The 20428-nt window shown below is 42.0% G+C and overlaps 1 protein-coding gene across 11 annotated transcripts in view; it reads left to right on the top strand.

Moving 5' to 3' along the window:
• The window catches only part of PPP2R2B (protein phosphatase 2 regulatory subunit Bbeta), a 482712-nt gene that overhangs the window by 418544 nt on the left and 43740 nt on the right, over positions 1 to 20428 (top strand). For all 11 annotated transcript variants that reach the window (XM_019028138.4, XM_055388728.2, XM_055388727.2 and 8 more), the window contains one exon: positions 8959 to 9136. In XM_019028138.4, coding sequence (XP_018883683.2) covers positions 8959 to 9136 — 178 coding nt within the window. The remainder of the gene's footprint in view (positions 1 to 8958; positions 9137 to 20428) is intronic.

Raw genomic sequence — 20428 nt, 5'->3', positions numbered from 1 at the left:
ACAATGATCTTAGTACCTACTTCATAAGGCCATTGTGAAGATTCAATAAGATGATGTGCATAAATGATTAGCACAATCCTGGCACAAATCATGTCTCCATAAATGTTTCTTCGTTAGATGGTATGTGTCAATCCTCGTGCTAAGTTCTCTTAACAGTGCTACTGAAAATGTTACATATCCCCAACATTAAGGAGGGGAATACTGATATCAAGAAAGACTAAGCAGCAAACCCAAGGCCACATGGTTGGTAATTAGCACAGCCAGGATCCAAGCCCAAGTCCACATAACTCTAAAAATCCTCTTATACCATTCAAATTGTGTGCTTGTGTACCTCCAGAAGAATTTTGAATAGCTATGTACTTTCCTGAGCATTTTAAAGTAGGCAACTAAGCATTTCCATTGTAATGTTAAGTAATTGCAGAAAATGTGATTTCAAAGTATTTTAAACATTGGCAGTTTAAAATAAAGCTTTTATATCACCTTTTTGTTGCATCCAGTGGGATTTAAATACCTCATTACTGGATATTCGCCAATACTCACTAAAAGAATATGTGAACAAATTTTTTTTAAGTCAAAAGCTTTATATTATTATTTTTTTCTTCTTCAAACATCTATTTTTATTGCATTTCCCCTAAATCATGTTAAAAGCTTTTTTGATCATTTCTATGACAAATATAGATGTAAATAGACTTTTTCTTTTATGAATATATGACTGTAAGACTTTAAAATTATCTTCTGGGTTTAGTTGTTGCTTTGACTATTAATAGAACACAATACATCAAAACAACATAAACATATAATTCTGACAAATGATGAATAAATATAAAAAGTAAAATTTTATTAGAAATGCATCTCATAATGATCTGGGGATGGGGGCGTCTCTGTGGCCTTGATTAAAAGTATCATGCAAATGTCCCTCTCAGGAATGTTTATGAATTGCATAGTACACCTTGGTAAGATTCAGGATAAGTTAAAGTACACCTTCTATATCTTTCTTTTGAAAAAGGAAGAAGGAGAACCTAGGCTGTGGGTACTCCTGAGAAGATCTGATTTTAGGAAGGAGAACATGGAAGTTAGGAACGAAGAAATGAATTTCCTTAAAACTTTTTCACATAGTTCTTGGAAGTCATCCACCACTGCTGTTCCTAGGGGAATGGTATTCTCATTGAAGACAGCTGCTCTGTACCACTGAGCTGTATTCTTTGGAATTAAGATATTTACAGGAGGACCCAATGCTCTCCCATTTTTATGACAACTTACTCCCTCTTCCTTGAAAATGAAGTCTGGGTCCCAGTTGTTACTAAAAAGTCATGAAGGCTGTTTCTTGAAGGAAGCCCAGTGAAAAGGCAAGGTGATAAATTTGAAGTGAGGCCGGAATCTGGAATTTCCAAGCCCCTCTGAGAGATTTACCGTCTAGTGCCTCAAGATGGGATAACATATTCACCCTCAGATTCTCCACTGGGCCTCAAACCTGTGGTCCCAGAGCACCAGGGTAAGGGTTTCCGTATACCTAGGATGAGGTGGACACCCAGGACTTCCGCTCTCATCTTTGTCTTTTCTAGGTCAAACAGCCTTCCCAAAAGGGGTGGTTTGAGTAAGAAGAAGGAGGGGGTTACATATTGCCTACCTCCTCTAAGCTTCTCAAGGATACTCTGTGTGGCAACTTCTCAGCATGTAGTAGATGCTCAATAAATGTTTATTGAAGGCCTTATCTGGGGCCAGTGTGTGGTTATAACCTTCCTATGTGCACTTCCTAATTGATGATACAGAACCCACCAAACCCCATGACCTTGATATATACTGTCAGTCTAAATGTAATCTCAATTATTTGGAGAGGGGAATGGGGAGCATCTGTTGAACACGAACAAGGAGATATGGAGCAAGTGTGGATTTAAATTGACAGCAATTTTTTCAAAAGACCCCATAATGTTGATTATGTTGTACGTATCATAATGAGCTGGGGATGGGGGCGTCTATGGGGCCTTGATTAAAAGTATCATGCAAATGTCCCTCTCAGAAGTGTTTATGAATTGCATAGTACACCTTAGTAAGATTCAGGATAAGTTAAGGTACATTTTCTATATCTTTCTTTTGCAAAAGTAAGGAGAACCTACCCTGTGGGTACTCCTGAGATCTGATTTTAGGAAGGAGAACGTGGATGCTCCTTCCATAACATAATTGATTATGCTTGTACGTAACAAGCAATGGTATTCAAAGGTTTGTCTGTTCACCTCAATGAGATTTGACCTAGAGTTACTAAACAGCTAAAATCCATCCACATCCTACAAACAGACATCTGTCTTTTCTTCCTTCTCCATGACTTCATATTTTCTGTACTTTATCTCCTATCTGGCCATCTCTTCTCTCTTCTCCGAGTCTTGCCTTGAATCTGTCAATTTACTGAGCTGCTGGAGGTTGCCATGGTAAACACAGCTGTTGTTTTTTCTCTGTGAAAAACTCCTCTCATGAAGGCGCATTGAGGGGAGTCCTCCCCATGGCCTCCCCTTGCTGTGCCTTTTCACATGTGTTTTTTAAAGTGGAGGCTTCAGGGGCTTCCTGTTTTCTAGGGCTCTACTCTGCTTTAATTGCATGTCTCTGAAGCAAGGCACTGTGACCCGCCAACCCCCACTTAGGTGTCATGGAAGATTGTGAAGAATTGCTGGTGTGGTCACCAAATAAGCCAAATGACAGCAACATTCATTTTGTTAGTAAATGCGTTCTGGGAAGTGAAAGATGATCTGGTATTTCCCAAGAGGAGAGGCGGGAAAGATAATAAGAACCTGGGGGAGGAAGACTCAAAGCGGGTGAGCAGAGACAGAAGGAATGGTGAGGGAGGATAGAGTCCCATATCAGGCAGCTACTCACAGGTAGCCACACCTCCCTGAGCTTTCCTCACCCGCACAGTGAAGGTGGTGATCCGGCCCTGACTACTGATCCAACATCTTCTCCAACTGCCATGCTTCCTTATCACTCCTCTCCAGCCATAAAAGCTCTTTGCTGACAGGTACATGGCACGTGCTTGTAGTCAGCTACTCAGGAGGCTGAGGCAGGAAGATCACTGGAGCCTAGGAGTCCTGGGCTGTAGTGCCCTATGCTGTTAGGATGTCCACACTCAGTTCACATTAATATGGTGGCCTTCCGGGAGTGAGGGACCACCAGGCTGCCTAAGGAGGGGTTAACCTACCCAGGTCAGAAACAGAACAAGTGAAAACTCCCATATTGATCAGTAGTGGGATCGTGCCTGTGAATCACCACTGCGCTCCAGCCTGGGCAACATAGCAAGACCCCATTTCTTAATTTTTAAAAAAAAAGCTCTTTGCTATTGTTCCTCCTGTACTCTAAGCACACTCCAACCTCAGTGCCTTTGCATTTCCTGTTCCCCCTGGCTGGAATGCTCCTCCCCACAGAGCTGCATGGCTCCCCCCTCACTTCATTCAGGTCTCTGTTCATACACCACTCCCTCAGAGAGGCCTTCTATGACCACCCCACCTCAAAGAGCATACCTCCCGCTTGCTAGCCCCTTACCCAACTCAGGTTTTCCTCATGTACACATACACACAAGAACTTATGTCCCACAGAGAATTCACTGTTGTGGCACCGGCCCCTGGAATATGTCTGCTATTAAGGAGGGATTTAGTAAGTATTTGTTGAATGAATAACTAAATCACTGACCTCACCCCAGAAGCACAGTTACCCATCTTTATGTGTATACTTTGCTGTCTCTCCTCTGAGTTTGCACACTGCTGGTCCCTCTGACTGAAGCCCAGTTCCCTCCCCTCCCTACCCCCCACCTCTCTTTGGGGACCTCCCACCCACGCTTCAAGCCCTGCCTAGCTTGGTAGTCTTCTCCTTTCTGAGGTCTGCCTTGGGATCCCCAGGCAGGACCCCTTTGGTTCATACTGCCTGGGCAGTGCCTGATGACCTCCATGGCAGCGTGATCGCCATCGCTGAAAGATCTATTTACTTGTCTGCCTCCCAAGCATCTGAGCGTGCCTTAAGTGACTAAGGGTATAGATTCCTGAGTCAAGGAGTGGCAGGAGTGCCAGGCCTGAGTACTCGCCCTGCCTCAGACTCACTGTGAGCCTTCAGACAACTTCACCTTTCTGCCTCAGCTTTCTCATCTGTGCAATAGGGATTGTAACATCTACCAAGTTAATCGTAGGATAGCGATGAAAATTCACTGAGGAACTGCTGAAGTGTTTAAAAAACTCTAAGCAGTCAGTTGGGGAAGAGGATAGACTGAAGGCTGTGCAATTTGAGGTGGGATGGTCATGGAATACCTCCCTGAGGGGGTGACATTTGAGCAGGGACTGATTGAAGTGAGTGGGGAAGCCGTGCCACTCTCTGGGGGGGAATAGCTTCCCAGGAATATTACAACTGAAATATATCTCTATAAGCTTTATTGCAGATTAGATTCAGGCTGCTCTTTTGGGGCTTGGGACATTATTCGGTTGATATTCTAATGTAATACTGGGTGTCCAGGCAAGACACAGGGCTGGGATGCGCATCCTTTGAAAGCAGCCTAGGAGAATGAGCTGAAACTCAACCAGGGTCAGAGAGGAGGGTGAAGCACCTGAATCGGGGGACATCACTGAATTCCAGCTGCTCAACACAGAACCACCCGCAGATAGGCCAAGGACTGACCGCTCAGAGGGCCAAGGACTGATCACTGTTCACTCAGCACATCCCTTGTCTCCGCCTTGATCCTAGCCCCATCAACGACTCTGCCAAGATGGCTCAGACAAGGTTTGAACTGACTTAAGACATCCTGGCCTGATCTGAATTTTGTCTGGCCCTGCTTTTGTCATTTGGCAAAAGGGCATTCTGGTCCTGTGGAGGATGGCTCAGGCAGATGGTGTGTGGGAGCAGAAGTCTGGGACAGGAAGCAGAGACCTAGGCTGTGCAAGCAACCCCGGAAGGGTGACCATGGACAGGGTGCTTAACCTCTCAGACCTCAATGTCCTCATCTGTAGATTTCAAGAACTGCCCTGGCTACTCACTTTCACACTTTGCTTATCCACAGAAATAGTTCTTTCAGCATGATATTATTGAGGATGCAAGCATATAATACCAAGAATAATGAAGGAGGAGAGGCCTAGACACTATGGCCTCCCACTGTAAGACTCCCACCACACACAGATGATGTCCTAGGAAGAGGCTGTAAGGCAAAATGTTCCCTGATTTGATGTCACATCCATACACCACAGAGCCTTTCCAAAGTGTTAGGTTAAACCACATGAGATTGCTGATATTTGACAATTTTTGACTTGCAAACATGGCAGTTTTGTATTTCAACCTAATAGTTTCATTCACAGTAGTGGCTAGATGTGCTCATTCAGGAACCAAATTAACTGGCTTCAGATCCTAGCCCCCAGCTTATTCTTTGTGTGACATTGGACTGGATACTCCACCTCCCCCCACCTCCCCTGTAAAATGGGGCAAACAGAGGAATCTTCCTTGGAAGGTTGGTTACTGAGGGCGCTGGAGGAGATAACACCTTGGAGTTGGGTGGGGCAGGGAGTCAGGGGTTCTAAATGCAGTGACTGGCACAAGAAGCTCTCCATGTATGTTTCCAGAGACAACCTTAACACTTGACTGTGGACCTGACTCAGGGAATAGTGTCTGGATCTCCTTCCTGCCTGGCCTCAAAAGGAGTATGTGGCCAGAGCAGATGAAAAACACAGTCTCAATGTGGTTTCCTAATCGGTCCATCGTGTCCTGCTTGAACCACCAAACTTCCCTCTTTCTGCTTGTGAGGGGAGTCACTGGGCAGCAGACAAGCCTTGACGTAGGCCTGGGACTGATGTTGGAATACCATGAGCGGCATTAGCTCTCCATCCCCCCTGTCTTATCTGAGCAAAGCATTAGAGGCTCCATCCCCAGATACCTACACGGAGCCCTTCCCCATTAAGTGGTACATCATGGAATATGTCAGCCTGAATTAGCAGGCAGGCCCATCACATTAAGCTGAAGCTGTGGGCTGGCAGCTCCCACTCTGTAATGCCTCTTGTTCCTGGCTGCATGCTCCCTTCCATGTCGCCACAGCCACAAGAAATCTCTGCAGACAATGCACGGTAACTGAGGAGGCCTGGGGAAGAGTTTAGGAGGAGCCACAGGAAGTCCTGCAGATTCCATTTCTTTTGTGACCCTTGGGGTCCTGCTTTGAGCTCTGGTACCTCTTGACGGCAGAGGAACCAGGTAGCAACCAAAAGCTTCAGGTGGGGAGCTCCTTTGTGACAAACTATAAAAGCATGGCACACATTTCTGAAAGAATAGATGCCCTGTTCAAATATCGTGAACACCTACAACACTTAATTGAGGTTTCTTAACTACCACACTACTATGAATACCACTACCATTATAACTACCAGTAACACTAGTTATTCCATAAATTCTCCTGGCAATTTATGTCACTTTCAGAGCATTTATCATACCTACCCTGTATGATATTTCAATGTGATGTGGTGCAGTGGAAAGAACATTCACTTTCCAGTCCCCGAATTAAACCTAGCTATGCTTCCTGTAGCTGGGCAACCCTGGGCCAGCGACTTAGCCTCTCTCTGCCTGAGTTTTCTGTTTGTATGAGTACCTATTTCACAGAGTTTTTGAAAGAATTACCTGAGATTATGTATGAAGAATACTTGACACAGAGAAAATGCCCAATAAATATTTTGGTGTAGAGTTTCTCAGGGCAAAGTCACTTTTTTATCCATCACAATGCCTTAACTCAGGCATGCCCTTAGTTGATGTCCAAAAGTGTATGATCTTCACTTTAAAAATTCTACCTCATTCGTCCTCTAACTTGTTTTCCATTGTACATCCGGACTGATCTAATCAAAACCTGGATTTGATTATAGCACAATCATTGCAAATCCTTTCATTTTTTTCCCTATTCACTTGGAATCATGGCAAAACTTTTTGGGGGGGTGTTGCCTCCTACCTAGCCTGTCACCTCATCTCCCACAATAGCTCCCATCACTACTTCTGTCTCGACTACAGTGACCTATCAGTTTTTCACTCTTGCCTTGTTCATCTCTACCACGGGACCTTTGCACATCCCTCAGACACATTCTCCCTTCCGCTCCCCTCCTGGCCTGGTTAAAACCCTACCCATCTTTCACATTCCAATACATACATTCTCAGGGAAGCCTCTTCAGTTCTCCCTGAGCAGGTTAAATCCCTCTTGGCAGTATATCCTCTCTTTTGCGCACCTAGCCCTTTTAATTATGTCTATCTCCCCTGACAAGAACAGGTATATGATGCCAGGACCTGTGTCTGGTTCTGCTTACCAGTTGAACACTCCAGGACTTTGTGTGGCACTCAGTAAATATTGTTGAAAGAGTGGGTAGGAGGATGCATTGGAGGTCAGATCATCTCAACAAAACCCCAAACCACCCTTTGCGATAGTGAGAGCACAGGGAGCATGGTCACTGTTTTGTAGACAGTGCAATTGAGCTCAAGCTTAGGAGGAACAGGTTAGTTGCCCAGACCTCATAGCCTATTGGTTAGTGGTGAATCTGATCAGAACCCTGGTCTCCCATTCACTGCCACACACACTTAATCTGTAGGCCCTTATCCGTAATTGGGACGGGGGACCACAAAGACTTTCCCTCCCTTTCCTTTCCTAGTATTCAGAGGACTCCTGACCCTTCTACAGCCACACCTCAAGTCACCTCTGGTTTCTGGGTTATCAAGTACCACATCTGTCTAGAATTCTGTGTTTCCTCTGAATCATTGATTTGATTTAAAAACTCCCTCATAGGTGAGTTAAAGTCCCTCAAGTCTGAACTGGGAGAATTCTTTTTTCTAAAAGGTTATGTTGGTGAGGTGACTGCACTTCAGAAAATTTAACTCTTGTTTTTCTTCTCCTCGCCACCTGGGTTGAAGCCAATCCAGAAGTTGAAGTCTTAATCTACCACCTGGTATCAAATCAGTCCAGACTCAGTTGCAAGAAATGATTTGCTTAAAAAGACAATAGCTTTGGTTATTTTATTATCTTGTTTCTATTAAGGGACCACACCTGTGTTGTGGGGTTTTGTCTGTCTTGGGTGTTTTTTTAGTTTGTTCCCTCTCAGGCATTAGTGTTCTTATTCTCTTTCTTTGTAGCCAGTTCACCCAGAACTCAAAGGAGGAAGAGTGATAGGTCTTTGTTCACATTTGCCAGAAAGACAGTCATATGTGGGAAACTATTTAGTTGCCGATTCTCTGATCCACCAGAAAGAAATCATTTAATCATGTATTCTTACTCATTCAACAAATACTTACTGAGAAGTATTTATGTATCAGTAAGGTGACCATATCATTAATGTTCTGGGACAGTTTTGCATGTAAAAGTGGACACTACCTGGTTCGCACTCTAAGACAAATATAAACCAAGATTTTCTCAGTCAGATGTCATTGGGTTCCCTATATATTAGTGGCTGAATTTGGACAATTAGAGTCTTGGGCGATGCTAAAGTTTCCCAAAATGCCCTTAAGGATTAAGGACAAAGCCAGGAAGGGGTGTAGCTTCCAAAGCCATGAGATGAAAAGACATAAAAGATAAATTTAGATTAAAGTTGAACTAGACATTTCTAAAATTTTCCCACAACTCCCTTTTTTAAATAGATTTCATGTTTAAAAAAAAAAAGAACAATGTCTCTGGAAGGTAATGACTCCACAGTGGAAGCCAAGTTCCCCTGAGATGAGGCTACCTGGAGGGGCTTAGAAAAATGTTTAGAATTTATAAAGAATGAAATTTCCCACCAGGGCTAAGTGATGGTGATATCTTTTGAAAGAGGAGGAACAGAACGGAACAAGAACAATGTGTGATTCGTTGTTAGCCCCTTCTTTCTCTAACTTGGAGTTTCTTCAATGTGGCTATTATTTTGTGTGTGATAATAAATGATATTAGCATGCACACTCTTTTCCTATGGAAGATCTTTGGTTCTGAAGTGATTTGTTTCTCTTGCATCCCAGGTGCCTGTCCTGAGACCCATGGACCTGATGGTGGAGGCCACCCCACGAAGAGTATTTGCCAACGCACATACATATCACATCAACTCCATATCCGTCAACAGCGACTATGAAACCTACATGTCCGCTGATGACCTGAGGATTAACCTATGGAACTTTGAAATAACCAATCAAAGTTTTAGTATCCTTTCTTTGTGATCAAGAATCAACTGGCCTGAATTAAGAGTATTCAGGTACGAGTGGGCTGGGAGAAAATATGGAATAGAAATGCAACACCTAGCATTTGCGGAGAACTTGCCCCTTTTAAAATACACTGGCACCTATGAGACTCTTTAATCGTAACAATAAAGTTAGGGAAATATTGTTATTACAAGTGGGAGGCCAGGGCTAGCTCTGGATTGGGACTCTGATTCAATTCCTTCATACAGAGGCATTTATATGTCACGAATTAAAATTAGAGGTGATTTTATCAACAATAGGATAAGACCCTAGAGTTCAGGTTCTTTCTCTGTTAAAGGATTCATAAATCTGTATGGACAGCATGGACCACAGACATACTGGTTTCCATTGTCTCATAATAGTGAAAATAATAGTGACTGACATTTATTGAGTTCCAAGCACTTGCAATGGGAACTTTATAGTATTACATTTTTTACCTCATTGAAGTATATTATGCATATTGAAAAGTACATATTATAATTGTACAGTTTGATGAAATGTATAGTATACATATAATTGTACAGTTTGATGAAATGTACAGTATACATATTATAATTATACAGTTTGATGAAATTTCAGAGGTTGAACTCACCTATGACCAGCATTGACATCCAGAAACAGAACTTTGCTAACAATTCTCAAGCCCCCATCATGCCTCTTTATATTAATAATTTCTACCCCCAAGGACATATTTGATAAAACAACCCTATAATGTAAGTATCATTATCTCCTGTTTAATTAAAATATAGAAAAGTCGGCTGGCCGCAGTGGCTTATGCTTGTAATCCCAGCACTTTGGGAGGCCTAGGTAGGTGGATTGCTTCAGGTCAGAGGTTTAAGACCAGCCTGGCCAATGTGGCAAAGCCCCAACTTTACTAAAAATACAAAAAAGAAATTAGCCAGGCGTGGTGGCGGGCGCCTGTAGTCCCAGCTACTTGGGAGGCTGAGGCAGGAGAATCTCTTGAACTGAGGAGGCAGAGGTTGCAGTAAGCCGAGATCGTACCACTGCACTCCAGTCTGGGTGACAAAGCCAGACTCCATCTCAAAAAAATAATAAAAATAAAAAATATATAGAAAAGTAAAAAAAAAAAAAAATGCTGAATATCTGGGCCAGTATTTTCACCCCCACTATGTTGACCCTCTATTTCATAGTAAAAATTGGTCATTTATTGAATACCTATCATGTGCTCAATTTCTCACAAACCTAAGGCATGAGATTTATGAGGAATGGCACTGAACAACCCAGGTAACTGAACAATTGACCTAGGTATCAATATGGAGTTTTCTCTTCCACTTACCAGCCTCCCCTACTCTAACTCCATCTATCCGTGAGCCCTGCCTCTAAAATATGTGTCAAATCAACTCATATATCCCTATCTACCTACCTACACTAGCATAAGCCACTTTTGTCTCTCACCTCTGTGACTGCAATAATCTCATCTGGTCTCCATTCATTCTTGCTCTTTTATACAGTACGGACCCTTCAACATGTAATTCAAATATCATTCCTTCCCTGATAAAAAACATTCCAGTAGCTTCCCACTGAACTCAGAATAAAATCCAAGTTATTTAACTTGGCCTATAAGATTCTGCATGATCTGGAACCTGTCTCCATCTTTGTTATCGAGTCTTGTCACGCTTCCCTAATTCACTTCATTTCAGCCAACTAATCACTTTTCTGTTCCTAAGTAAACCTTATTCTTCCATTCTTTGCATTTGCTATTCCCTCTTTCTAGAATATTTTGCCCGCAGCATTCACATGGCTAGCTACATGTCACTATTCAGGCCCCAGAGGTACTTTTTCCCATTAACTCTTAAGTAGCTACCAATAACTCTCTATCCCTGTTATTGTCATGGTACTTACCATGATTTGAAATTTTTTTACTTATGTATTTTTGGTTTCCTCATATTAGGATGTAAATTCTACAAGAGCAAGGGCCTTGTATGAACTATTGCTGTATTCCAGTACGTGGAACACTCTGACATACAGAAAATTATTGAACCTGTCAAGTTCGAAATAATAGTAGGTCATCAAAGTAGCGCTATCCAGTAGACAGTTCATAAAATCTAACCTGGAAATTTAATTTTAAGAGTTATAGTAAAGCTCTGAAGGTTCGTTTATAGAATACACCCCATAATGGCTCAAACAAATAAAAGATTATTTTCGTATGAAGTCTGATATTGATGATCTCCATCAGCAGGCAGCCTCCTCCAATCAGTAATTCAGAAACTTGGGCCTCTTTCATTTGCAGCTCCCCAATGTTACCATGTTTATAGCAGGACTGTAAAAGGGGAAGGTCATGGAAGATCACAAGTGGGAGATTCCTCTGATCCATGCCCTAAAAAAGCATGCATTCCATTGGCTAGAATTCAGCCACGTGGCTACCTCTTACTGCAAGGCAGCCTAGGAAATGTAGTCTGGCTGTGTGCCCAGGATAAAAAGACCCGGTTTTGGTACACAGCTAGCTAGTCTCCACCATGGAGAGCACTCAACCGTCTCCAAGGGCTTTCAGGGAAGGCAGCTTTAATCAGGTAGTGGCAATTATGAGATATATTTGGAGATAATGAGAACTGACCATCAGGACCATGCCTGGCATATTTTGTTGATCACGGAACAGACTCCACATGCTGTCTGGGCCTGCCTACAGATTTTGCCTGGCAGTGCAGCTGCTAATAGAATGAGTGTGGGTGGTGGTTCCCTTTTTCTCTCTCCATCTATTCCAAGAGCCAGAAATCTGCTCAGGCTCAGCTGGCTGTCACTCTGAGCTTCTGCTTCCCCAGTCTAGGTGACATGTTTTCTGAATTTTGCCTCTAGGCCTTCAAGGGGGAGGGGAGTTTCTTTAGGCATTTTGGGAGACAGACGCCTTGGGGAGAATGCAAAGGGGAAATATTAATAGCGCAGTTTAGGTTATATTCTGCAGATGTGTGACAGACTGCCAGATGCTGGCATACAAATGAGACCGTGCCATTCACCCTTAAAGCAGCCATATGTAAAATAATCATTGTCATCATGAGAACGATGATAAGTGATATCTATATAGTTCTTTTCAGCCAGACCGCCCTAAGCACTGAGCCTCTCATCACTGAAGTATAGCCACCTCTGGAGTAGGAAGCGGCCATCTTTCAAAACAGTCTCGGAAAAATACCAGCCACCAGGCAGGTCTCATTTCCACAATGCCCCTTATTCACAAAGGAGACAGAAGAAACATGGTTCAGGATAGAATAATTTGGGATTCCCAAAGCATAGTGTGGCTACTACTGGGGGTGGTAAGCAATGTGCTTCTAAGCAATACATAGACTTTTTTTTGGTCTTTATATTTATGTATTTATTTAATGAACGTCAAAAAACATAACCATCATATCCTACAATTTCATAGATATTCAAAATCTATTTAGATTACAAAGTAAGTGTATGTAAAGTATTAAGTAAATAGTGAGACAAGTGATCTGGAGATATGGTTAGAAAACAGTCATGACTTCCTGTGACTGGCATTTGGTGTGACTTTGGCATTATGGTTGAGAACTCAGGCTTCAGAGTCCAACAAGTGATAGAGGTCTCACCCAGCCCTACCACTTTTCTGGCTGTATAAGCTTTAACATGTTCTTAATCTATCCAAGCCTCCATTTCTCATTTTGTTCATCTGTAGAAAGCAGCCCTATCATGAGAGGATTATGAAAATTAAATACACACACACACATACGCACGCACACATTTAGGGTAGTGCCTTGCTAAGCAAATGCTCAGTAAACAGGACTAGCACAATCATGATAATTATTGAGAGAACAAGGAAACTAGAAAAGTTGAACATTAGAATGGTAGCTTTTATTCTGCTAATTTTATTATCTGGATTGTCTTTTCAATTCTAGACACTTCCTTTGGCTCTGCAGTTGGGTGTCCTTTGCAAGATGCTGCCCCCTAGTTACTAGATGTTTGCAGGAACTCTGAGGTCTAGGGCCTTGTGTTTAGCATCAGATCAGAGCAAGGCATTTCTAAACCTCATGATATCTGGTCATGAATTCTCTCCCTTCCATCCATAGCCAGTCTGTCCTTGTCTTGTGTAACAGTTTCCCACATAAGCAGTCAAACTTTCGTCTTAATAGGCTAACTACATCAGGACTATAACAACTCATTAATAGATTAGTAGTTTTCTAGGGCAAGAGACAATAGCAATAAATGAAAATTTATATTAAAAGATGTTGCTTCTTTATGAAAACTATGGTATACCTAGAATCCTTTGAACTCTTTTTGCAGGACTAAGAATGAACTGACCTGAGTTCTTACCTTGTCCAACCTGGGATCTATTAAATAGGCCCATATCGAGTAAAAATAAAGACTAGCCCTCAACGATGATAAATTGAGCACCTAGTTTGTGCCAGGCACGAAAATGGGAAAAAACAAATTTGCCACTTTCAGAGTAATGTTCATCAAATACACTGAGTATATAATTACAAACTGAGATGATTTCTGTGAAGACAGGGAATATGGTTCTATGAATGCATTTTTTAAAATCCTGCTATAGACCAGGGAAGGCTTTGCTAAAGAATTAGTTAAGATCTGAAAGAGGAAGAGCATGAACTAACTTGGCAAAGAGGTGTGGAGACATGTGTTCAGTATGTACAGAGGTCCTGTGGCAGGAGAGAGTATGACATTTTGGAGGAATTCTAAGAAGGCCACTGTTTTTGAAGCCCAGAGAGTGAAGTGGAGCATGGAGTAAGCAAGGCTGGGAAGGGTAGCAGAAGCCTCACCTTTCAGAATTCCATTCTCTGAATATGAGATAGAGGACTTATCTGGGAGAAGCCAGCTGGACTCTAGGGATACTTCAACTTTGACCTTGGTCCTAACAACCCTGTACAGTGGCTTCATTTTATTTGTCAACCAAGCTGAAGCCCTGTTAGAGTCGATTCCCTAATTAAGGGACCAGGTAGCCTCAACTCTTGGCTTCCAGGTTCTAGCACTCATTACTACCATGGACAGCAGCTTCCTTTTAATTCAGTGGGATTCTGCCAGGCAGGCTTCCAGGGGAGCTGTGGGGTCTAGTACAAGTTTCTCCCCTGTTGTTGCTTCAGTGGCTTTCACCCTGCCCAATACATATTTAATATGACACCATATGTCTCTTTGTCAGTCTCCTCATATTGAGCCTAGGAATTGGCAAACACTCCATGAATATTTACACACTGGCTTTTTTTTAAGCTCTTAAGAGAGGAATATCCCTTGGAGTCCTCTTTGGAGATTTCCAGTGTCTCATCATCAAGCAACATGTCCTTTCAGCTAATAAGATCTTTATGTTTCATAATCATTGCTTAATATCCAAAGATTAAATTTAGACCATGGAAAGGAAAAAAGACCTCAAAGCAACTCATGTCCCTAAAAGGAAATCAAACTCATCAAACAAATACGCTGTGTTCACACAAAGATATTACTATTTTCTACCTTCAGTATTGGCAGACTTTAAGTGGGATATGAAAAGCCTCAGCTGCTTTTGAATGTGGGTACTTTACCCTGGTAAACATAGATTCCACTCTTCAGCTTGGCCAATGTTTATAATACTCAGCCCTGCAGAAAAGCGTCCTACTTGGCTCTCCTATCCTCCATTGGCTTAGACAGGAATTGGGGAAATACGCATGTCAGTATTAGCAAAATCAGCAGCAATGGGACAGAGGCATATGAAAGTCACCTCACAAAGGCGATGCATATAAACCCTATCCTTGGAGAAATATGTGCTTCCTTCAGAAGAAGGAATATTCACTCCAGTGTAAAACCACTTAAATTATCTTTTCCATTATCTTGTTTAATAATCAAAATTCTTAGAGGCTGATAGGGTTACACCCATTTATAGGCAAAGAAATGGAAACCCAGAGAGATAAAATGACTTTCCCAAATTCTCTTAGCAAAATAGAGATAGAATCAAAACTGAATCCCAATCTCTGGTCCCCATTTTGTTACAATCACAGTATTTTTCACAATATTGTCTCAAACTTTACCCATCAAGATGAGGTTCCTGGTCTCGCACCTCTCTCACAGATGATTTTAAGCCAGGGAAACTGCTATTTTTTAATGCTGATTGTTTTCTTTGTTTAATATGTATTCATTGTAGAGATTTGGGGAAAATAAAATGACCAAAAATCTTACTACCAATTTTACTGTCTATACATTGGATTCGCATCACAGTTTTAACTTAGTGCTAGCTAATTCAACAATGTGGGTTCAGGGGGAAATAAAAGAAATTTAAAAAGCCAAAAACAATTTAAAACTCCTGATTTACCCAAGAATCTTTCTTCTTCTTTTTTTTTTTTTTTTAACTTTCCTAAGGGAAGAAGTTCAGGTTCCTAATCCACTTTTTTTGCATTAGGACATTCCTTTTATTGATATTATTTTTAATACAAATAATACATTAATACAAGTTATTTTTTGGTAAATTACTTTAGCAATAAACAATTCACCTCTTACTCTGCTAAAAGGTTAGAACAGGTTGGCAAACTATGCCCACAGACCAGATCTATCCCAAAGTGTTTTTGTAAGTAAAGTTTTGTTGGAACACAGCCACACCCTTTCAGTTACATATTATCTATGGCTGCTTTCCTGCTGCAACTGCAAATTTGAATAGTGGTGGCAAAGGCCCAAAAGGCTGAAAATACTTGCTACATGGTCCTTATGGGAGCTCGCCTAGTTTAGGATATGGACTCACACTTTTTTCTATCCATTTATATATCAGGCATATTCACAGACTATTTTATTTTGTATATAGTTGGGATTATACCATATGCCTTTTTCTTTTTAAAACAATTTTTTATTTCCACAGGTTTTGAGGAACAGGTGGTATTTGGTTACATGAGTAAGTTCTTTAGTGGTGATTTGTGAGAATTTGGTGCACCCATCTCCTAAGCAGTATACACTGAACCCAATTTGTAGTCTTTTATCCCTCACCTCCTTCCCACCCTTTCCCCCTGAGTCCCCAAAGTCATTGTGTCATTCTTATGCCTTTGCATCCTCTTAGCTTCCACTTATGAGTGGGAACATACAATGCCAAGAACCTTCCTTCTATTCAATCTAGGACATATAGAGACATAATTTCTCTCTCCCTTTCCTGCTTTTACTGCTTAGTAGTTATCACTGCCTAATATACTGTGTATAATACTCATTTACCTTGTTTATTGACTGTTCCCTACTAGAATATAGGCTCCATGGATCAGGGGGGCTTGGGGCCTGCTTTGGTCACTACTGTATCTCCTGCACCCAGAAGAGTACTGGCAGGGTGTAGATTCTTTGAAAACACTTACAGAATACACGAAGAAAGAAATGAGTGAATGGGCCCTTGTCTCTCTCCCTCTCTCTCTCTCTCTCTCTGTGTGTGTGTGTGTGTGTGTGTGTGTGTGTGTGTGTGTGTGTGTGTGTGTGTGTGTGTGTGTGTAATATCTTTTACGTGGTCTTGGTCAGACTGTATATACTTTGTACCTAACTTTCCTTACCCAAAATAATACACATCATAAGTATGGAAAGTATCCTAAGTTTTTGTTTTGTTTTTCAATACAGAGTCTGGCTGTGTTACCCAGGCTGGAGTGCAGTGGCACAATTACCACTCACTGCAGCCTCAACCTCCCAGGCTCAATCAATCCTCCTGCCTCAGCCTCCCCAGTAGCTGGGACTACAGGTGCATGCCACCACACCTGGCTAATTTTTGTATGTTTGGTAGAGATAGGGTTTCACCACGTTGCCCAGGCTGGTCTCAAATTCCCGGGCTCAAATGATCCACGCACCTTGGACTCCCAACTTGTTGGGATTGCAGGTGCGAGCCACCATGCCTGGCCCTAAGATTTTTTCCAGCCTGAAATACAATTTTATTAAAAGAAAATGTGGAAATTGTGCTGATCATTGAAATCAAAAGAAAAACCATTCGTAAACCCACCCTGATAGAACTATGACTAATGTTTTAGTGTCTTCCCATTTAGCTCATCATTTTCAGAGTATAAGTTTTAAATGACATCATCAAACTGTTGTTAGAATTTTGTGCACTATGGTTTTTACAGACTTGGAAATTTCACTGCAAAAACAATTTAATGAGATATATAAAAATTCATCTAATCACTTCCTTATTCTGTATATTTATTTAAGTTGTCAATCTTTTTCTAATATCATGCTGGACTTTTGTTTTCATAAAAAGCTTTTTCTAAACTTGGGATTAGGAAATGATGTTTGAATGGCCCCCATGCTACCTCTTACCATCCTGCCATGACCCTCTCCATTCCCTCATCCCACACTGATGAACGATTTATGGCTCTGGCTTCTCATTTGTTTGAAGTGGATCCCTTAAGGAGTGACCTCCTGGTGTCTTCAATTATTGTTTTAAATGATGCCTTAGGCCACTGCCTGGCACAGCGTTGCCCTCACCTTCCCCTTTTCTGCCTTCCAAGCATGGAGCTCAGCTGCCAAGCTGGCTATGCCCCCTCCTGTCCTCAGAGCTGCCTCCAGAGTCCCAGCAGAGAGCCAGATTAACCCCTTTTGTTAGCAGATGTAATTTGCCTGGGCTCAGCATTAATAAGAAACGCCGTAAGCAGTCAGGTCAAGAAGAACAGATCTGTCAAGCCCCAGGGTTAATTTAATAGCAATCTGTTGGCTGTCGGGGTTGTATATTAGCCATGAATTCAATGCTCTGTTTTGCTTTTGCCATCTAGTTATTTGGGACAACAGGGAAATAATTTGGATAGAGAGCTCCAAAGGATTAAAAAAAATAAAAGTGACTGTCAAAATGCATCATTCCATTTTCAAGATTATACGTGGAGCCACGAATTGCTTATCTTCTTTCTCCTTCCCTCCCAACATGAAGGGCAAAATTACATATGCTGGAAACATGGATCGCCCTTTAGAGTTGTGCAGGGGAAAATGCCCGGGTTTCTAGAGGATACAGATGTTGAATATCCTCTCCCATCATCCCCATAACTCACTTAATTTTTAGCAACTAGACTTCTCTCAAATGTTTCTAGAACTCACCAAATCCTCCAGCAGGTAAAAATCCAAACAATCCCTTATCAGGCTTGTGTCCCAAATTCTGCTTCAAAAAAAAAAAAAATCTTAGAGCACATAAAAATTCTGGTTCTGGAAAATGCAGTCACCAAAGTGGTAGGTAAATTAAGAGAGCACAAGCCTAAAGCCAGAAGAGATGGGGCTGCCCTCTCAGATTAGCTGGGGGTCTTTTCAAAGGAACCAAAATTGTCACATTTTGGCCAGCTTTGTGAGGCCATTCCTCAAGGGAGGCAGAGTGGCATGGTGAGAAAGAACCCAGGCTCTGGAGTCAGACAAGCTTGGGTTCAAATCCCAGCTCTGCCCACTGTGTCACATAACCTTGAGTAATTTATCTGAGTTCCCTCGGCTGTAAAATGGACCTGTTAATAATCCTGCCCTCATAAGGCTGAGATGAGGGGCAAGGGGGACAACACATGGAAAGCGTTAGCACAGGGCAGGCCTGGCCCCTGATCAGCATTAGCAACTGGCCATATCTTCCTCTTAACTTCATCATCCCAGTGATTAAAAAGAGGGATAATCATGGTTTATCCCTGGAACCCCTTTGAGTCAAACTAAACAAGCCCTCTACTCAAAAAGGAAGACTGAGACCTGCTGGGGATAGGAAGCCAGTGGCTTGGGGATGAGGGCTGGGTGGTGGGTAGGCTTGGAAGGTCCAGTGAAGGAAGGAAAGATCCAGAGATGGCAGCTCTGGGCAGATCTCGTGGGCACAGCCCCACTGGCATCCTTGATGGTGGAGGATGTGCCTGGTTTCACAGACATGTTTAGGCACTTTGTTTTTGCACATTCTGACTTTGGGGCTTTATTTTTAGGTGGGAAAAAATAACTGTAGCTGTAGCACCTCCCCCTCCCACACAGCGAAGATCCCTTCCAGTTCAGCTTGTTTTCAGAGCTATACTGGTAGAGGTTGAGAAAGCTGACACCAGATTTTCTTTCCCTATTTGGAGAAAAGAGAAACATGTTCACAGGCACAGTGGGATATCAAGGCTTGCTCTGGAGGATGAGGAAATCTAACAGCAGCTGAAAACTAACCTCTGTTTACCCAATGCCACGTCATGGCCATAGAGCCCAGGGCATGGGTCAGTGGCTGAGAGAGCACCGGAGCTGCAGCCTAGAGCCTCCTCCTGAGGGGCACAGGCTCTTGCTCCACAGCATGTGATGCTAACTGCAATCATATTTATAACTCTGGCAGAAGTTGAGTTGAAAGGTAGTATTTTGTGAATCCAGGAGACTCACATGCCCCGGAGACCCAAGTAATATTTGCATCTGGGTTTGGTAGGAGAAATTGTAGTAACATGTACTGTTAGCTCAGTCTCATGCCAATTTTAGAAAGAACCCAATAGGGTTTATAAGAGATAATGAAGGGGAAAGAGGCACAACCAAATACAAAGCCATTGTTGCAACAAATTGCATATCGGAATGTTGTAGCAGGAGCATAGTGATGTTTGATCATAGATGATTACTTTGTTAGTGCTAGCAGGACTAAAAATATCAGTGCATTTGCTTGTACCGCATCTAAACTCTAAGGAGGGGACTATGCTACTAGCTTAATGAAAAACATACAAGACTTTCATCCATCTCAGTCTAATGGGGCAGTTATATCAAGTTATTGCTTGTTGATTCAATACATTGTTGTCCAAAATGTGGTGCATAAATTCCTGGCACACGCATTTGCAGTTATTACATGTCAATTTTTATGCACATTACTTAAAATGTAGCTACCTTATTAAACCCATGATTTTATGAACATTGGATTACTGTTTAGATAAAGCTAAGTAAAGAAAAAAGTGAATCAATTTAAAGTTGATCTGAAAGAAAAATGTTAAGTAAAAAGTACTATCTGATGATGCACAGATAGGGCAAAAATCACAAAGGTGGCTCACGAGTGGGAAAATCTAGGAAAAGTGGGAGTCCTGTTGGTCAGCTTCACTGTGTAACAGCATCCACATCACAAGGCTTGTTCTTTGCAGGATGTTGCTGGGTCCTCAGACAGCACCTCGGCCCCTCTGTGTCCTGATCCCCCAAGCTCTGGGTGGAGGTCTGAAGAGATCTATACAAACCCACTCCTTCACTCATGCCAGACATCCTACTGAAGGGGTTTATTTTCATTGAGTCACCTTCATAAATAAAAGGCTAAATGTTTCATTCCAATATACAAGGATATGGTCTTTAAAAAATAGAGGTATAATTCTTGATCAGAAAGGGAAATACTGAGAAAAAAAAAACCCAGATGATAAAA

This window comes from Gorilla gorilla, chromosome 4, assembly GCF_029281585.2.
Source record: "Gorilla gorilla gorilla isolate KB3781 chromosome 4, NHGRI_mGorGor1-v2.1_pri, whole genome shotgun sequence".
Taxonomy (NCBI): Eukaryota; Metazoa; Chordata; class Mammalia; order Primates; family Hominidae; genus Gorilla; species Gorilla gorilla.
Note: the sequence above shows the minus strand (reverse complement) of the source record. Positions and strands in the feature narration are given on the sequence as shown.